The sequence below is a fragment of the Protopterus annectens genome, chromosome 7.part0 (assembly GCF_019279795.1).
Source record: "Protopterus annectens isolate FY-2018-M chromosome 7.part0, PAN1.0, whole genome shotgun sequence".
Taxonomy (NCBI): Eukaryota; Metazoa; Chordata; order Ceratodontiformes; family Protopteridae; genus Protopterus; species Protopterus annectens.
This window is the reverse complement of record NC_056739.1, coordinates 315,279,497-315,298,657: the sequence shown is the minus strand read 5'-3', so window position 1 is coordinate 315,298,657 and position 19,161 is coordinate 315,279,497. Positions and strand designations below refer to the sequence as shown.

At 42.8% G+C, this 19,161-nt stretch overlaps 1 protein-coding gene across 1 annotated transcript in view; it reads left to right on the top strand.

Moving 5' to 3' along the window:
* Positions 1 to 19,161, top strand: part of EIF2D (eukaryotic translation initiation factor 2D) — a 486,000-nt gene that overhangs the window by 337,799 nt on the left and 129,040 nt on the right. The window contains exons 10-11 of the mRNA XM_044076862.1: positions 147 to 305; positions 3,701 to 3,790. Of these exons, the coding sequence (XP_043932797.1) occupies positions 147 to 305; positions 3,701 to 3,790 (249 nt within the window). The remainder of the gene's footprint in view (positions 1 to 146; positions 306 to 3,700; positions 3,791 to 19,161) is intronic.

Genomic DNA, 19,161 nt, shown 5'->3' with positions numbered 1-19,161 from the left:
AAGTGTGAACATCTCATTACAACGGGGGCCTTCCCCAAATTAGTGAAGCAGTATTCAAGTCTTCTGCTTAGACTGGGTGCTTGAGAGGGGAACTGCATCATAAAGCAGTAGGTAATTAATGAAATTCTTTCATTTTTTTCTTTTAGAATTCGATCGTTTACAGTTTCAGAGTTGCCGCCTGATGGAGATACAACAGAGACTACTGAAACACCAAATGAGGAGAAACCTTATCACCCACCAGAAATTGTTTCCATTTACAGTATCTCAGCTAGGCTATTACCACTCTTTCAGGATTCCCAGCACAAGTAACTATTGTGGATCATGTAGCTGTACGGTAATAGGTACAATTTGTGTGTGTGTGTGTCTGTGTCTGGATGTCACGTCTTGAAATGAGTGCCATTTCTGCAGACAGCAGTTTAGAAATGATATGTTTGTAAATATTCTGTCTTATTCAACCATTATTGTAGCAGCATATTCTGCAGGAAGAGTATATGCCTGCTAATATAGAGTAGATGTTTGAATTGTATACTAATTACTGTATGACCCTAAGCAACTGTGTTCTACCCACATATCCTTGGATACCAAAGATTAAACAAGGGATGACCATTTTTAACAACTTGGGGGAAGCTGATAAGCTCTCTGTAGTTTGGAACATGGAGGATATTTTCTTGCAGGAGAAAGGGAGCAAATTAAAAGTTGAAGACTAATGATTTTGAGGTTAACTTCAGTTTTAGGTTAACATTTTGGAATCACTTTTGAAGCAAAGGATTATGGAGTGTCCAGAGGCTAGTTGGCACAGGAGACAAAGCAGCATGCAGTTACATCTGACAGGTCATGTAAGACAGAGCTGTAGGAAAGCATTATGCATGGCAACACACAAAAGTTAGTAAATAGGTTAGTCACGAAATCTGTCTCCGGAGGTAACCGTTTGAAATGCCTAGACTCGTTAGTGCGAGTCCCAGAATGCCATGACTGACCAAAAATGGAACTTAAATATTCTAAGTCCATGATTACTGTTCCTCAGAATATTCCCATCTCTACAAGGCATGGTGATGTTGAGGTTGGTGTGTGTGTGTGTGTGTGTGTGTGTGTGTGTGTGTGTATATATATATATATATATATATATATATATATATATATATATATTTTTTTTTTTTTTTTGGGAGGTGTAGAAGGGATTGCCCCTGCAAAAAATAATTATAAAAATAACGATGATGATGATAATAATAATGATATTAACTTTGAAAGAGAAAAGCAATGTTTGAAATTTGTGGTTCTCCTGTGTTTTCAGTCTTCTCCCACCACACACACACTTCAAGACTCAGCATTTTGAGTCTCAGCATTTCAATACGAAGCCTCCTGAGGATGGTGTAGTGTAGGTAAACTTTTCCATAGGAAGCCTTCTGAAGGTGGTAGTGTAGGTAAACTTTTCCATAGGAAGCCTTCTGAAGGTGGTAGTGTAGGTAAACTTTTCCATAGGAAGCCTTCTGAAGGTGGTGTAGTGTAGGTAAACTTTTCCATAGGAAGCCTCCTCAGGGTGGTAGTGTAGGTAAACTTTTCAGTAGGAAGCCTCCTCAGGGTGGTAGTGTAGGTAAACTTTTTTTGGCAGCCAGGTTTGGAGAGGTAACTCTAAAATGGAGATGGCTACTTATAGTGCACTGCATTCCTGTGGACACAAGCATTTGTAAAGGGTTGCCACACATTGAAGTATTTGGAAGAAGAATATTTAAAGACAGTATTTGCAAAAAAAAAAAAAAAATGAAAGAAAAAAACTGAAAGGCTGATCTGTTTCCATTGAAAATGATCTGCCATGTCTGCAGACACACAGCAGCAGAATAACACAGATATCTACCCCCGAAAAAGATAAGTTCAGTGGGGACCCTTAGGTCAGAGAGTGTCAATTGTATGAAAGAATTGAAACAGCCTTTGCCTCCGCGTCTGCTACACCAAGGCTTCTGACATCACTCCTCACAAGGTTGTCACACTTGCAGACCCTTGCTTATCTCTGTGGACAAAGACCAGGCCTTATTCTGTCCTTTGGACATATAAGTCTACGCATGTCCTTTTTGGAATGGCATTTGATTCTTAAAGAAGGGCAAGGCAGAATCCCCACTGCTATTTCAAAGAAGGTGTTAGCCCACATATCTGAGTCCAGGGATGTCTGTCTAGGATTACCAAATCCCTAGCTGCTGCCCATCCACATAAGAGCTTGGTTCCTGTAACTAAGGAGCCTTTTATGCCAAGACAGCTGTTTCTTTGTGAGTGTCAGTTATTTCAAGGCATTGCTAACTGGTGACCCATTTGGATTCTGAGGATCTCAAGGTGCAACTCCCTGATACCTTTTGGATAAGAATTTGCTCTTTCGACCCTCATTATACAATGCACTTAAACAACTGGTGGAAAAAGTGAAGACAATGCAGCCAGTTAAAAATATGCTGCACTCTCCTTGTCCCATTTATATAAGAAATGACCTGAAAGCAAGGGCCTTGCTATATCAGAGATGGGAAAAATGCAACCAGGCAAAAGGTATGAATTGGATGCCCAAATAGGAAAGAAAATGGCAGTAGGACGACAGGAGGTCTGGAGGACCTCAGGGCTCAGTCCCCAGCAGAGAGCAGCTGTGATAGTATCAACCCCCCCCCCCCCCCAAAAAAAAAAAAAACTTTTCTTCCTTCATTGGCCCAGTAAAAGTGGCTAGCTGGCTGCCTTCTGCCAGAATTGGTACTACAGACCAGTATGTTTTACATATTGTCTCCAGAGGGTATAGACTGCACTTTACTACCAAACCTGCCTGTATCAGAAGTCTAGGAACGTTCATTTCATTCTTTGAGACAGAAGTGCTACTGCAAGGAGCCATAGATCTTGTTCCTTTTGGCCAGAAAGACGAATGGTTTTACTCCCAAGATATTTTTTTTATCTTCCACTCAGTGTCATCCCTACTAAGAGAGTCTGAGTTACAGGCCCTCCTATCCAAGTAGTAATTTTTTTGTTTTTCCATAAATACTTGGTGATTACTAACCCCTCTTTTTTGCCAGAAGTCATTACAGAAATCATCAGTCTCCCGATTTTCTTCCCTAATCCCCAGATTAAGGGACGGAGGATTCTGTACTCCCTAGATATGTATATATAGTTGAAGTACTACGTAAAAAAATGAGATCAGCTGTTTATGGCTCCCTTGCAAAAAACAAAGAATTGCCATTGACAAAAAAAAAAATACTTTGAAATGGCTAGCACATTGCATTAATTTCTTCTTGGTGAGTGGAGTGAGCCAAACAGACCAGATCAGAAAGATAATTCTTGTTAATGAGAAGCTAAGACTTCATTGTCAGGTATGCTGTGTAGCTACATAATAACCACTGAAGCTGAGCACATTATGAAGTTAAGATGAATTTCGATTCATGTTAAGGAAAAAAAAGTAAACAAATCCCTTCTCTTCCTTTGTTCATTTTCTGTACTAGTGGCCTACAAAATGAAGATGATGATGTGAGAGGTAGCAACATCTGTTGGATAGGGAGAGTGAATGTTATTTTCGAAAGAGGAGGTAAACGTGTATTGTAGGAATATTGTAGGCCCTACTGTAACATGGAAGGCAGTGTTAAGGTGATGTGGGCTTTGGAAGAGCTGATGCCCTAAAAAAATCAAAGCACTTGGGAGAGAGAAAATAAGACACTATTATTTTTCTGTGTTCTTGTCTTAACAGGAAGGGTGATATCCTGTCTGGTAGCGATGTTAGGAATATCATCACAAACTATGTGAAAAGCAGTGACTTGGTGAATGAACAAAACAAAAAGTAAGTTTTCATGAAAGCTATTGAAGTTTGGTTGATTTGATTAGAATGAGCTCTGACTTGCTAGTTATGTGCTCAGTAAATGTATTAATATTGTTGTTTTCCTCTCTGTAGATTTAGATGTTTATTCTCGGGTTTTAATAGTAACATTAATGTGTGCTTCTTAGTCACATCTGAATATGGGAAGACACTTATTACCCAAGAAAGCAATTAATAAGTCTGTCTAATCTCTTAGCTGATCTGCATCTGTTTCTGTAATTTAAGATTTTAACCACTGAATTTTAGTAGCTGGCATAATTAAAACATGTGCAGTATTGTTTGTAGCCATTTGTGTGTGCTCTCAATTTACATTTGGTTATTATGCTTAGCACTGAGTGGGAGTTTCTTTATTTCTTCAGAAACGGACAGACTACATAGCTTCACAAGTTCATTAAGTGATGAGGTTTAAACCATTTATATGCCTTTTGCTCCATAATATCCACATGTATGTGACAGGATCCCCACTAACAAGTATGTATCTGTTGAACTTCACTACAGCATATGTCATTGTGACTTCCAACCTTAAACATTCCACTCCCTGGCCCTGAAGAAGCAAACTCTTAAATGATATCCTGAATCATCCACCATTTGTGTTTGGGCATGCTTTCAGTGGCCCTACCAGCTTCTGTTCTATCATGGAGCTCCTGTTCTTTCAATGAAGTAACAGTTAATTTTAGTCTCGGTTTCAGCAAACCCTCTCTGAAGCGGTGTGTTTGTTGTGTCTTTGCGACATTCTAAGAATAGTAAACCATTGCATTATTAAAGCTATAGCCACTCTACTAGATGCATCTCACCATCTGTTTGATCTATTTCTGTTATGTCACAGCTACAGAATGCCTGTGCAGCAGTCATTTCCAGTTCTGCCTGTGTATTTACCAGCTATTTAATTCTGGATATGACTATTAGAAGCACTGTAGATCATATTTCTAATGTTTCTTCCCTTTTTTATTGTTGATTGTCTTTGTCCTGAGTACAGGACTTGTTGCAGAAGATATCTTGGAAGTGAAGTAGTAAAGGTGTGAGTGCTCACTGTATCTGTACATCCTCAGGAGGCTTCTGCAATACGTGGATTTAACTCTTGTTCTAGTTGGCAGCTACTGTTCTCATTGAAAGTGTATGTCAGTACTTCCGTACAGCTGTTCGTGTGTAACTCCTTTCATTAGAGGTGTTGGGAAAGTACAGAATAGGCCCCACATTTGAGATGCCAGAGTACTGCAGCCATTTTTTTTTTTTTTTAATTTTTATTTTTGTATAGGCTGCCAGAATTATACTTCCAGATGACTTTATTGCTTTGCTGTCGTGGGCCTGTAGGTCTGAAAGTAGCACTGCTGTCATTTTGTTTTCCATCTTTGTGTTTTACGTACATTGCAGTGACTTCCCAGATTACAATATATTTCTGTAGGTGCTGCCATTAAAAAAGTGTGTAGTACATGATGAAGCCTAGGCATCGTGCTATACCATGACATGACCTTAATTTTCCTTTATCATTCCTGATTGCATTCAAGTGATACAATTTTAGGATATCCTAATACATATGCCATAGTCTGTCTTTGCAGTTTTAGCTTGCACAAGTCCAGATAAATATTACTGGTTGGACCTCTAGTAATTTTGTTTTTTAGGGTGGTACTCATTCATCTAAATTCTGACTATGGCCGGGTGATGACAACTGTTTCCCCACTCTTCACAGCAAGCATACTTCACATAAACCGATAAGATTTACACCTTGACTTTTTCTTATTTACTTGTTGGCTAACCATATTGGTGAACTGGTCCAAGGAGCTGTTTCAGCCATGACCTATGACACAAGACAAGACACAACAGAAATGATAGTGACAATGCAATAAACTATATTTAAGAAAAGATGAAAGTAAATTTTCAAGAAGTCATTATTTGGAGTATTGACAAGGAAAGCCTTAGGTGATGTCATAAATCTAACCAAGAAACATTGCAGTTAAAAGTATCAAGTAATTAGATAACTGTTTAAATTGCTTATCAGATGTAACTCATTTTTCCAAAACAGTGACATTCGTACATCTTGGCTAGATAGTATTTTAGACTTGATCTGAATTTGGCAAGTTTTGGTAAGGGCTTGATGTAGTAATGGTGGACTGGGTTGTCAGAATCCTGGTTGCATAGAAAATAAACATAACAAGGGAAGCTTTTCATTCTGGAAGGGTGTGTGTGGGGTGGGTGTGGGGGTGGGGTTGTGGGTGTGGGTGTGTGGGGGTGGGTGTGTGGGTGTGTGTGTGTGAAGACCGAAGGTATTCACTGTTTATGAGTAAGGCCTTTGAAATGACACAAGTCTGTGTTCAGAAGTGCACAGTATTTGTTTAATGTCGCACATTCTTTTTGCTGTCATAGGGTAAAGTGAGACCAGCTCATTGGAGGCTCTTCATCCAGATGGCAAAACAGATGTTCATCATTCGTACTGCCCCTTTGACATTTTGAGCTATCTGCCAAGGAAACTCAGTACTGGCCAGCTTCCAAAAGTTCAGACTTCTCTCCCTCTGTCTCTTCCTGTGACAGCTGATTGGCTGCGCATATTCTCTGTCTTTCTGTATTTTTTGTTTATTTAAAAGATATGTACTTATTTTAACATTTTATTTCTGTCCGTGTTTAGAGAAGTTCCTGTTGGAATTTATGCTTGTAACATTATTTACTTGGCTGTATTTGACAAATGCTTGTTTTTTCTGTTTCTGAGGAAATGTTACTATTTCTGACGGAAGTACAGTGTGTGTGAGTGCTGTTAGACACTAGGGGCTGTTTCATGCAGTCAGAACCACAAATTAATCGCGCCTGTCTTTACTGTTACTGTGCTTTATTTTCATCTTTAGACAGGAAAACATTGCAGAACTTGGATTTTTCAGCATGTATGTATTATTCACTATATGCATGACTTTGCTATGTGTGCTTTTAACATCAAATCACAATTTTATCACAAATGAAGTTATTTAATGTACTGTGGAGATGTTACTCTCTTTGACAAGAAAGAGGAGTTTAAATTGCTATTGATCATTATTTTATGTCAGCTTTACATGGTTAAAGTGTGTAGGGCTATTTTTTTACACTGGTTTGACACATTGGTTGCTTTGATGTTTGGACTTTGTGTACTGGAAATTCTTTAACTTTTGTCAGTTATAAAATAATTCTGAACATATTTCATACTGATGTTCATCGTGTTTCACTGCTGCAGTCATTGCACTTGGGTTATCCTGCCGTCAGGCGGTCCCGCAATCGGCCAGAGTTCCAAAGTCTTGGTCCGTCGTCAGTTGCTGTCACTTCTTTCCTGACGTCAGTGCACCAAGGGTGTAGAAGACGCAGCCGATGCCATTTTCTTCAGTCTTTCTTGCCGTGCAGTGCCCGAAGCAAAAGCAGTTCGCAAGTGCCGGTCGGCCGACTCCTGAGATTTTCTATTCGGATTTCAGAACCGAAGTCTTCAATAAAGCTAAGTACCCCGTTGGGTAAACTTTTTCTTGCCTCAGACCGATGTCAGTAAAAGTTAATAATTGTATTTCTTGTGGGAAGCAAATACCTCATAAGGATTTTCATTCTTACTGTATTCCATGCCTAGGCCCAGACCACGACGTCACTAGTTGTCGGTTTTGTGCCAGATTTAACAAACGCACTATTAAACGCCAGTTTGATTTTGCTCGCCATTACTTTGGTCGAAGGTTTAATTATACCATGTCATCGGAACAACTGACCAGAATACACAAAAAACGCAAAGACAAGGATAAGGACAGGCATCCGAGGCCCAAAACCGACGATGAAGCCTCTTCTAGGCCAGTCGTCGGTTCGCCAGTTCTCAGTGAGGAGCTTTTGCAGCCCCTGACACCCGCTACCTCAGAGCCACAGGCCGCCTCCGACTCCCACATGGAGATGTCTAGGCCTCTGGATACTCAAGGTGTTGGGCCTATGGAAACTAACCCTTCAGATGGATCCGGAGCCACTGAGCAGGCATCGGCTTCTGAGGGTGTTTTCAGACCTTCACAACTTACCATAAAAACTACAGCCAAGTCTAAAACTCCATTAAAGACAAAGAAGCAAGTACAGCATTCACCTGGACAGGCCTCCATGCCTAAAAAAACAGATGCTCAAAATGGCCGAAGACTTAATTACTCTGATCAGGGGCTCCCATCCCCCTCCTGATAAAAGGCCTAGGCGAGATACAAACTATGATTCCTCTGACCAGGTTTCCATTTCTTCTGATTCCTCTTCAGACCAGGAATACTCTTTACCCCCCTATGAGGACTCTGATGCTGAAGAATCAATTCCTTCAGCCTCTCCTCCTGAGGATTACTCTTTTGGGGAAACTTTACATACCATGAGGGAGCATTTCCATTGGGAGGGCCAGGATTACTCCGAATCCAAGAAAAGGCTCAGAGACTTTCTTTTATTGCTTCAGCACAGACCCCTTGCGATTCCGCCAGTGTTAGATATTGTGGATGATGTGTTCTCTGAATCCAGTTTAAATCCTGATTCTTTGCCCCCTGCTCCAGTCAAGCCAGACAGGTACTACAGAGTCCCTGACTCTCTCAAATTTCTTTATAAAAACCCTGTTGCTGACCCAGAAACTATTTCCCAGGGTCCCAAAGGGGTAAAGGCTTCCACGGCTAAAAATCCAGTTCCCTCTGACAGGGATTCTAGAGCATTAGACAGATGGGGTGAGAAAGTTTACACTTCTGCAACTTTAGCAGTGAGAGCTTTAAATTGCCATTTCCACATGCTTAAATACCAACAACATTTAATGTCTGTTAAAACAGAAAATGCTTACAAGTTCAGAACATCCTGACTATAAGGAAATGCAGGATTTATTGCATGCAGCTGAACAAGTGGGAAAACATACTCTGCAATGTGGTTTTGATTCATTAGAGGCTTCTTGTAGAGCAGCAGTTACAGGATCTGTGATTCGAAGGCATGCTTGGTTAAAAGAACAAAGTTTACCTGATCATGTTATGGCAAAATTATTGAATGCTCCTTTACAGCAGGATATTTTATTTGGTGTTAAGGCAGAAGAGGTATTAAAGGAAATGGAGGCTAAGGCAAAATCCATGCAAACAGTGAAGGATTTCTTACAGGTACAGCCACCTCGATTTAGCAGAAATTGGCCTTCTACGAATTGGTCCTTTCCAGTGTCAGACAGACCACAAAGAGGCCGATACAGACGCCCAAGAGGCAGATCTCAGCCCCAAGACTCTTACAGATCATGACAGTGGGGTGCTTCAACCCCAAAGGGAGGTGAAGACAAGTCACAACCTTATAGGAAACAGCCCCAATGACTTCCCACTTCAAATGCCAAGCACTTACCTTTTGGCAGCTCCCTTAGGGGAAAAACTAGCACTTTTTTCTCAAAATTGGCATATAATCACCCAAGACAAATAGGTTCTGAATATTGTGTCTCAAGGTTACAGGTTCCACTTTCACACTCTACCAAGGCTAAAGGGAATGCCAGACCTGCCACAAAATCAATGGGCAGAGGCAGAAAAACAAATTACAGCCCTCATGGACATGAGAGCTATTCAAAAGGTGCCACAACAGGAACAAGGACAAGGATTTTACTCAAGACTTTTCCTGGTCCCCAGAAAGGACAGAGTCTGGAGACCGATACTAGACCTTTCTACTCTCAATACTTACCTGGATGTTCCGAAATTCAAAATGTTGACACTACAGCAGCTTCTACCCATGCTGGGCAAGAAGGCTTGGCTTGTTACTTTGGACCTCAAAGAGGCATACCTGCATGTCCCTTTCAGACAAAATTGCAGAAGATACCTCAGATTCATAGCTGGTTCAATGCATTACCAATTCTCTGCACTGCCCTTTGGCTTATCTACTGCGCCCAGGATCTTCACAAAGTGCCTGGCACCAGTAATTGCATTTTGCAGACAAAAAGGAATTCAAATATAGCCATACTTGGACGACTGCGTTATTCAAGCAGAGAGCAAGGACGTACTTCTAAAGCATCTGGCGTTTGTAAAAAGGTTGCTAATTTGCCTGGGGTACACAGTAAACGAAAAGAAGTCAAAACTAGTGCCCTCACAAGAGATAATATTCCTGGGTGCCAGCTTAAATACAACAGCCCAGATGGCTTATCTCACGCCAGACAAGCAAGGACAACTGACTCAGTACTTTCAATTGATGGCAACAAAAACCCAACTCCCTGCAAGAAAAATTCTGCAGGCCTTGGGATTCATGGCATCCTGCATACTACTAATGCCATATGCCAGACTGCATATGAGGAAATTACAATGGTACCTAAAAAGTATTTGGACTCAACACTGTCACAGTTTAGATAAAATATACGAAGCACAAAACCAAATAAATAATGTCACAGTCAAAGTATGAGATGAAAAACTCAGTTGCAATAGCGTAGTCAAAAGTTTAATACCCGCTTTCGTCACTGGACTTCATCAGAATGCAACAAATATCACAATTCAAAGCATTTAAATACTAAGACAAATTACATACTAATTAATCAATTAAAAATCAATTAATTGAATAGTTAAAACCAAATAAAAATACTATTCACTTAACTAAAAAATTCAAGAGAATCACATCCTTTGTTAACATGTAACTTCCTATACTTTAAAAAGCATTTGATGTTGATGGAATCGTTTAAACCGGGAAATTTATCTGCATTAAGTTTGATTTGCCACATAGTTTCACGCTGTTCTAAAAAATTCTTGAAATCACCTGCTCTAAGATCAGGGTGCACAACTTCCAAAATAGAAAATAAAAATTTTTTGTATGTATTACAAACTTTAGTGTGTTTATAAAGGGCGTTGATGTTAAGTTGTCAATCTCGCCTTCATTCTTGCTGGATGGGTTCGGAGCCGATCCTCGGCTCCGACTCGGCACTTGCTTTAGCTCGAGAACTCCTTTTACCAGCTCGAGGCAACCCTATATCCCATGATTCAAGGCGGAACTACCTCAGATCTCGTTTGCCGCTTAGCGAAAGAGGTCTCCTTTGCCAGCTGAGGTGAGTTTTTCTTAGTAAAATAAGAAAAGTGTAGTTAGGAGTTTATTTCCCTTTTTTAGCGTCAGTTTAGTCTGTAATCTAGTTACAGCCCTACCCTTTCCCTCTTTTTCAGTCCTTTTGTAAACTTTTATAAGTTTTAAGTTACAGTAATTTAGTCAGGCCTAGTTCCCCCCTGGTTATCCCTTCCTGTGTGTTTGTGTAGGGATTAAGTTGTGTGTTTGTGGGGACTGTTTGTGTCTATCCTTTTTAGGATGTCTAGAGAAGGCAAGGTCTCAGGCTTCAAGAAGTGTGACCAGTGCTGTCAGAAAATGTCCCTGACAGACGGTCACACTTCTTGTGTGTATTGCCTGGGGCCTTTGCACCTGCAGGACTCCTGTGCGTTGTGTCATGCTTTTAGCCAGAGAGTCCTGCAGGAAAGGAGGAACAAACTTATCCTCCGAGGTTTACTTAAACCTGAGGGTTCTCCTCCTAAGTCAGGAAAACCTCATAAGCCACCGAAGGCTCAGGCTACAGTGTCCAAGCCTCCTCCGGTGGCTTCGGCTCCGTCGAAGCCGACATCGGCTCCGGCTGGAGTCGATACTGTTTCTTCCAAAGTAGTGGGTTCGGTGCCGGCCGGCTCCGATACCCTGACTATGGTGGCCTTGTCGGCTCCGGCTGGAGCCGACACCTTATCCAGCATCGGAGCCGAGATATCCTCGGCTCCATCTGGAGTTCAAGGGACTTCGGCTCCGATGGTTTCGACCCATAAGAGATCCCGGTCCCCTTCTATTATGAGTATTCACTCGGCTCCGGGGTCTCCTCTTTTATCGGAGCGGAGCCATCGGAGCCGGTCTTTGAGATCTTCCAGGCTGTCTGACCATGACTTGGAGAGGGTGGTAAGCAGGCTGTTGAAGTCTCAGGCACTGGCCCAAATGCTCCATAGCCCGTCTCAACAGACTGCGGCTATAACCCCTATCATTGAGCTTCCTCCTCCGACTCCACACCAGAGTTCGGAGCAGGAGCTTCTTGGGACAGCGACTGTTTCGATGCCGGAGCCGATACATCTTTCGGCTCCGTTGTCCTCGGCTCCGATCTCTTCCTTGAGACCTTCCTTGGAAGGATCCGGTCGTCGGGTTTCCACTGTCGGCTCCGAGGGGGCTAGTGGCATCGGACCCTTGTCCGACCCCGCTCTCCCTCTCGGGGCTTCGGCTCTGGTAAGCTCGGCACCGACATCGGCCTCGGAGCCTTCTCTCTCTTTGGAGCCGACCATTCCTGTCTCTTCGGAGCGGGTGTGTTCTGGTCTCCCGGGGAGAGGAGCCTTTGAGGTGATGAGGAGTGTCCTGGCCTCAGAGCCAGGTCAGCGGTCCGTCCCTCTAGCTCCTCCCTCATCAGTGCCTGCAGATGCCTCTTGCTCTCAGGCCCAGGGATCCATCGCCCCAGGTTTCCCCACTGGGAATTTCCTCCTCTTCCGAGGTTTCTCCTGATCCTGCAGGGGAACCCCCTCGGAAGAGGATGTGTAAGAGGAAACACACAGACTCCCCCGAGTCTACTACATCTGATACCGACTTAGATGAGTCGGAGGGTTCCCCCCGGTCCCCCTCTGAGGATGTCTCCTTTTCAGACATCCTTGAGCTCCTCAAACAGAGGGGCAATTGGCCTCCATTGACCCCTCCGAGGATGAGTCGGTATACCTGGAGGCTTTGGATCCCGACCCTCCACCTCCTGGTGTCTCCGCCTTCGACCCACTCATGCAGGTAGTGGCTCGGAAGGCGTGGCTCCAGATTCTGTGGAACCTGTCCCCAGGAGACCATCCAAGTTCATCACAGCCCCTTCGGATAAACAGTTCCTTTCCAAAGGTGTCTCTGTGGATGCTATGGTGGTGGCGGCCACTAAGAAGGAACTGGCGGATCCTTCAGTACCTGTCCATCCTCCTAATAAGGATTCTAGGACCATGGACAGGTATGGAAAGCGGATGTTTTCTTCAGCGACCTTTGCTATGCGTCGCTGAATTACCTTTGTCACTTCACCAGGCTTCAACGAGATATTCTCAAGGAACTGGGAGAAGTAGTCCAGGATCCTTCTGCTGCTGGGGCTCAGGAAAAGATTGCCTCACAGCTTGCTATCCTGAATTCCATATCTAACTCCTCCATGCGGCTCATATCTTATGCGGCCGATGGAGCGAGCAGGGCCGCAGGCACAGGTGTTGCTCTTAGACGCCAAGCCTGGATGCGGCTGTGTAATTTTGGACCCCTTTAAGGCGTCCTTCACCAACACCCCCTTTGATGGTTCGGCTTTGTTCGGACCTCAGGTGAAGGATACTTTGACCAGATGTGAGCAGGACGGTAAAACTCTTTCTGCCGTTGGAGTCCAGTTTTCCACTCCTTCTAGACCTTATCCCAAGGGTCAGAAGGGCGGGAAGATGTGGTTCGAAAAGCCCAAGCAGCTACCCGGGACACACGTGGTCAGTTTACCCCCAGAGGCAGAGGGGGTAACAATAATAGACGCCCTAGAGGCAGGGGGGGTCCTCAGAACCAGGGCAACAGGGAATCTCTTCCTGAGAAGCCTTTTCAGCATCCCTGAGGTGTTGCCCGACTGTCCACCCTTGGAGGCAGTCGGGGGAAGAATTTCACTGTACCCAGTAGCCTGGCAATCCCTATCCCAAGAGAAGTGGGTACAGTCGATCATATCCGAGAGTTACAAAATCCCCTTCGAAAGGTTTCCCGTACCTCTACAATCCCTTCCAGACATCTCACCCGGTCAAAGGGATTTGGCAAGACAGGAGGTTTCAAAACTCCTGGAAAAAAGAGCCATCCAGACAGTGCCGGCAGACCAAGTAGGATCCGGCTTCTACTCAAGATTCTTTTTGGTCCCCAAAAGGACGGGAGATTGGAGACCGATACTAGACCTAAGCAGACTAAACAAGTCTGTCATGAAGGCAAGATTCCGGATGGTCACGCTGCAATCCATTCTGCCCTTTCTGGGCAAGGACAACTGGATGTGCTCTATAGACCTTCAGGATGCGTACTATCACATAAAGATTCACAGACGCTCTAGAAGGTTTCTCCGCTTTCGGCTGGGAGCCAGTCATTACCAATTCAGAGCACTGCACTTTGGCCTCACTTCAGCCCCCAGAGTGTTCACCAAATGCATGGCAGTGGTCACAGCTCACCTGAGACGTTGAGGATTCCAGGTGTTTCCTTATTTGGACGACTGGCTCCTCTCCGCCACCACCAAGCATCAGCTTCTTCGGTCCAGGGACTACACCCTACAGCTTTGCAAGAAACTGGGAATTTCGGTAAATTTCGAAAAATCCTCTCTGCTGCCTTGACAATCTATCACCTCTATAGCCGCAGAGTTAAATACCGTCAAAATGTTAGCCAGGCTAACAGATCAAAGGATTCTGGACATCAAGAAATTTGTTCAGCTTCTGTTACTAAGCAACAAGATCAAAGCCAGGTTTGTCTTGAAAGTTCTAGGCCTAATGGCTGCGGCCATTGTTCTTCTTCCACTGGCTTGCTTCCACATGCGTCTCCTGCAGTGGATGTTATTCCCGCAGTGGTCGTACCACAATCTTCCTATGAGACACGAAATCTTGGTGACACAGTCGTGCAGGGCTCATCTACGATGGTGGATATCTTCCCCTCTTCTTCATCAGGGCCGACCCTTTATTCCCCCTCCTCCAGTTGCCACCGTCACCACGGATGCCTCTCTGATCGGGTGGGGGGGGCATTATCAGGGCAGGATGGTCCACGGGACGTGGCAACCCATAGAATACCATCTGCACATAAATGTCCTGGAGATGAGAGCAGTGCTTTTAACGTTGCAAGCCCTCGACGACTTTCTTCCCACGGGGACTATTGCAGTACAAACGGATAACATGTCCGTGGTCTGGTACATCAACAAACAGGGCGGAACCAGGTCCTATCCGTTATGTCGAGAAGCTCTCAGACTTTGGCAATGGGCGATCTCTTCTCAGCGGTTTCTGATAGCAACGCACATCCCCGGCAGGTCCAACCTATTGGCGGACAGGCTAAGCAGATCTATTCTGATGCCTCACGAGTGGTCTCTCAATCAATCTGTAGTGGATCAGATTTTTCTGAAGTGGGGCACTCCTTGTTGCGATCTTTTCGCTACCTCTCAAAACAGCAAGTGCCCAGATTACTTCTCACTATTTCCCCTTCCAGGCCAACCCTTGAGAGACTCTCTAACCCAGGATTGGCCTCGGGGACTTCTTTATGCTTTTCCTCCCTTTCCATTGATTCCACAAGTCATTCAGAAAGCCACCGTTTTGAGAGCCAAATTGATCCTCATTGCTCCATATTGGCCTCGACAAATTTGGTTTCCGTCTCTACATCGTCATCTTCTGGTGCAGCCCTGGCATCTGGACCCAGTTCCGGATCTTTTGATCCACCAGTCGGGTCAGCAGCACCGGGCCATTCATTCTCTCAACCTCACTGCTTGGTTTCTCCACTTCCTTCCCTAGCCAGGCTTCCAATGATTTCTGACTCAGTCAGAGACATTTTAGTGTCTTCTTTGAAGTCGTCCACTAGAACTATTTATGCTAGCAAGTGGCGACGTTTTTCAATTTGGGCAAACGCCAGAAATATTGATCCTTTTACTGCTCCTGTACATTCTGTTTTGGATTTCCTGGCGGAGGTTTTTCATTCAGGATCCTCGTCATCTACAGTCAAAGTACAACTGGCTGCTATTTCCAAGTATCACGTTGGCTTGCATGACAATAACATCATGTCTCATAGGTTATGCAGGGCCTTTTTGAGAGGAGTTTTTCTCCTAAAACCGCCTGTGAAACATCCTCCTCCGCAATGGGATCTAAACTTAATGTTGGCATCTCTAATTCTACCTCCTTTCGAACCGTCTGCTACATGTTCTTTAAAGTTGTTGACGTGGAAAACTATATTTTTACTGGCTGTTACTTCTGCAAGAAGAGTTTCTGAGATTCAGGCCCTCTGTATTCGTTCACCTTATCTGGTTTTTCATAAGGATAGGGTTTCGTTAAGAACTAACCCTTCCTTTCTTCCCAAGGTTGTATCTCAAACCAATATTAACCAATCTATAGATCTACCAGTTTTCTTTCCTAACTATTCTGACAGAGCTGAACAGAAGCTGCACTTTTTGGATGTCCATCGTCAGCTCAGATACTACTTGCATAGGACTAAACAAATTAGAAAATCAGACCAATTGTTTGTCTCCTATGCAGAAAACAGGTTAGGTCTTCCAGTTTCTAAAGTGACTTTATCTAGGTGGTTGACTTCCACCATTTCCTATGTGTACTCTCTCAGGGGCAAACAACTATCTTCTAAGCCAAAAGCACATTCGACCAGGAGTCTATCCACTTCTGTAGCCTTTCAGGATAGACTTCCCATTGACACTATTTGTGCAGCAGCTACTTGGGCCACGCCTCATACCTTTGTGTCTCATTACAAGTTGGATTTGGCCTCCAGAGATAGGGCCAGTTTTGGTTCCACAGTTCTCAAGAGTCTGTTCCATTGAGCCACCCGGATACAGGTGCTAGGGACGCGGTCCCATCCAGCAAGAATGAAGGCGAGATTGACAACTTAACATTTAGAAGTTATGTACCTACCATAACGTTCCATGTTAGTTGTCTTCTCTGCCTTCTTTCTTGCCCTCCCTCCTTCCCCTGGCCTGGACAGATCTTGAGAGTTCCTATTAGATTGCTTCCTCTGGAGCATTGTTATGAGGACTTCTTTTAGGAACCATGGTTCCTAATTATGTTAGGATAGTCTTTAGCAGGGTCAGTTAGCTGCCAAACGAGATCTGAGGTAGTTCCGCCTTGCATCATGGGATATAGGGTTGCCTCGAGCTGGTAAAAGGAGTTCTCGAGCTAAAGCAAGTGCCGAGTCGGAGCCGAGGATCGGCTCCGAACCCATCCAGCAAGAAAGAAGGCGAGAGAAGACAACTAACATGGAACGTTATGGTAGGTACATAACTTCTAATTTTCATCCTTCGTCTTTATACTATATAAATGCTCCCTGATTCTAGTTTTTAAACTACGTGTGGTCATTCCTATGTAAAAAGCAAAACAACCGGAACATTGACTAATGTAAACAACCCCCATTGTCTTGCAGTCTACATATCCAGGAACCTTAAAAGTGTTATCTATTGCTTCAATCTTAATGTATGGTCCCTCAGAAATAAATCTGCACGTGTTGCAACTATGGCAACAGTGCATCCCTGTCTTGTTGGTGTTTATTTTTGATTCAACCGGAATATTACTTTCCAAAATCCTTTTTAGATTATGGTGATTTCTGAAAACAAACGAAGGACCTCCACCTACTGTTTTTCTAATGTCTTCGTTACCATTAATGATTTTCCAATTGTCAATAATTACTTGTCTAATCAGTGCTCCATCTGAACTAGTGTCAAGGGAGCACATAATGTGTGCATTGATCTCATTAACTTTGTCTCCATCCTTAACACCTCCAGCTGTTAAAATAGGAAAGTCCATTAATGGTTTAAAAGTACATGGACGTCTCCTTAAAACCTCATCACTAATTAAACTCAATTGTTCAATAACATACCCCCTGTTAGCAAATAGGGAAATAATAATTTTTAATTCATCAAGTAGGTCACTTTGCTTAGATGTCATCCGACTAGCCCGTATGAACTGACCACGGGGAATGTTTCTAATAACATGCCTGGGATGGTTACTAGAGTGATGTAAATACCCATTTGTAAATGTCTCTTTACGATGGATCCTACTGTGTAAACGACAATCCTTGTCATCCCAGTACAGTAAAACATCCAAAAAATTGACCCACAATCCCACTTTACCCTTGGTGAATTTCAAAAAATCAGAAGATAAATTAATGTCCAAAAACAATTCATTAACTGTAGTTGAATCACCTTCAATTACAAAAAATAAATCATCAATAAAACGGCAGTAAAACCTGATGTTAAATTTTTGGTTCAAAATGGGCATCACCTCAGACTCCCACCAGGCCATGACTAAATTTGCAAAGGCTGGAGCAGCCGATGAACCCATGGCCACTCCTTTCTTTTGTCTGTAATATTTGTCACCAAAAAGAAAACAATTGTTTTCCAAAATTAATTCTAAGAATAACCTAATGGTGGAAATAACTCCAGTGGTGAATCTACCACCCTTCCTGTGTAAAAAAATCACAAACTGCATCAATTCCTGCTGAATGAGGAATACAGGTGTACAAAGAGATGACATCAACAGTGAAAAAAATGTGTTTTAAAGGATCAAATCCATAATCCTGTAAAAAAGTCCCAAATCTGCTTAGAAAATGCCAGGAATCCTTAATATAGGAAATTTCTTCACTTAAAATAGGACCCAGAATAGCATCAATAACCAAGGAAATACCTTCGGTTACTGAATGTGGACAGGAGACAATAGGTCTCAAAGGGGGATTTTCTATATTCTTATGGGTTTTAGGTATCCCAAAAATCACCCCTATTCGTGGCTCAACAACCACACAAAAATCGTAAACTTCACGAGTAATGTCACCTGTCATAAATAAACCATACAATTCGGAATGTACAAAACGCACTCTCCGGTTAAAGTCATAAAGACTAATAATCTCATAATCCTCATGGTTATTGATAATGTCTAACATTTTGATTTGATAAGCCTTTTGACTCATGACTACAATATTTCCACCTTTATCGCTCTTCATGAACCTGAAATCTTTGCTAACTGACTTCAGGTTCTTCAGAGCCTGTCTCTCATCCCTAGTAAGGTTGTCAGTAATGTACCTATTATTATTCAAGACCTTACTAATATCTGATATACATTGTTCTTCAAACACCTTTATGGTGTGATGTAAATGAGGGGTAAAAATTGAAGGTTTAATTAAAGTCTTGTTTCTATTCTCTTGTTTGGTTAAAAAATCCAACACATAATGTACATTTAATTTCCTGGTAAATTTCTTAATATCAATAATAGTGTTAGTGACGTTAGCCCTAGAAGTAGGAATAAAATTCAATCCATATTTCAAAACATTAATTTCGCAGTCAGAAAAACGATGGTCAGTCAGATTTATTATGTTAAATTGGTCTAATGTCCTTTCTAGGTCTCGTCCCCCGAAGAGTTGGACCCTAGAAAGGTCCGACTGCGGGTCAAAACAGTGTTCCTGCTGTTGTAATTTCCTTTTTTGTTTAAAAAAGTTGATGTAGAAGAAGAACCTGATGTGGTGTTACCACCAATGTTATTGCCCGTCTTGACTTTAGGTCTAACTGACCCATCAATATTGGTACAATGTCCATTAGTCTCCTCTTCATTATTGTCAATGATTGTAACTGCTTTCTCGACAATGCTGTCAGTATCACCGAGATTCTTAGCAGTTGAATCTTTATTAAAAGAAATGTTAAAGTCACT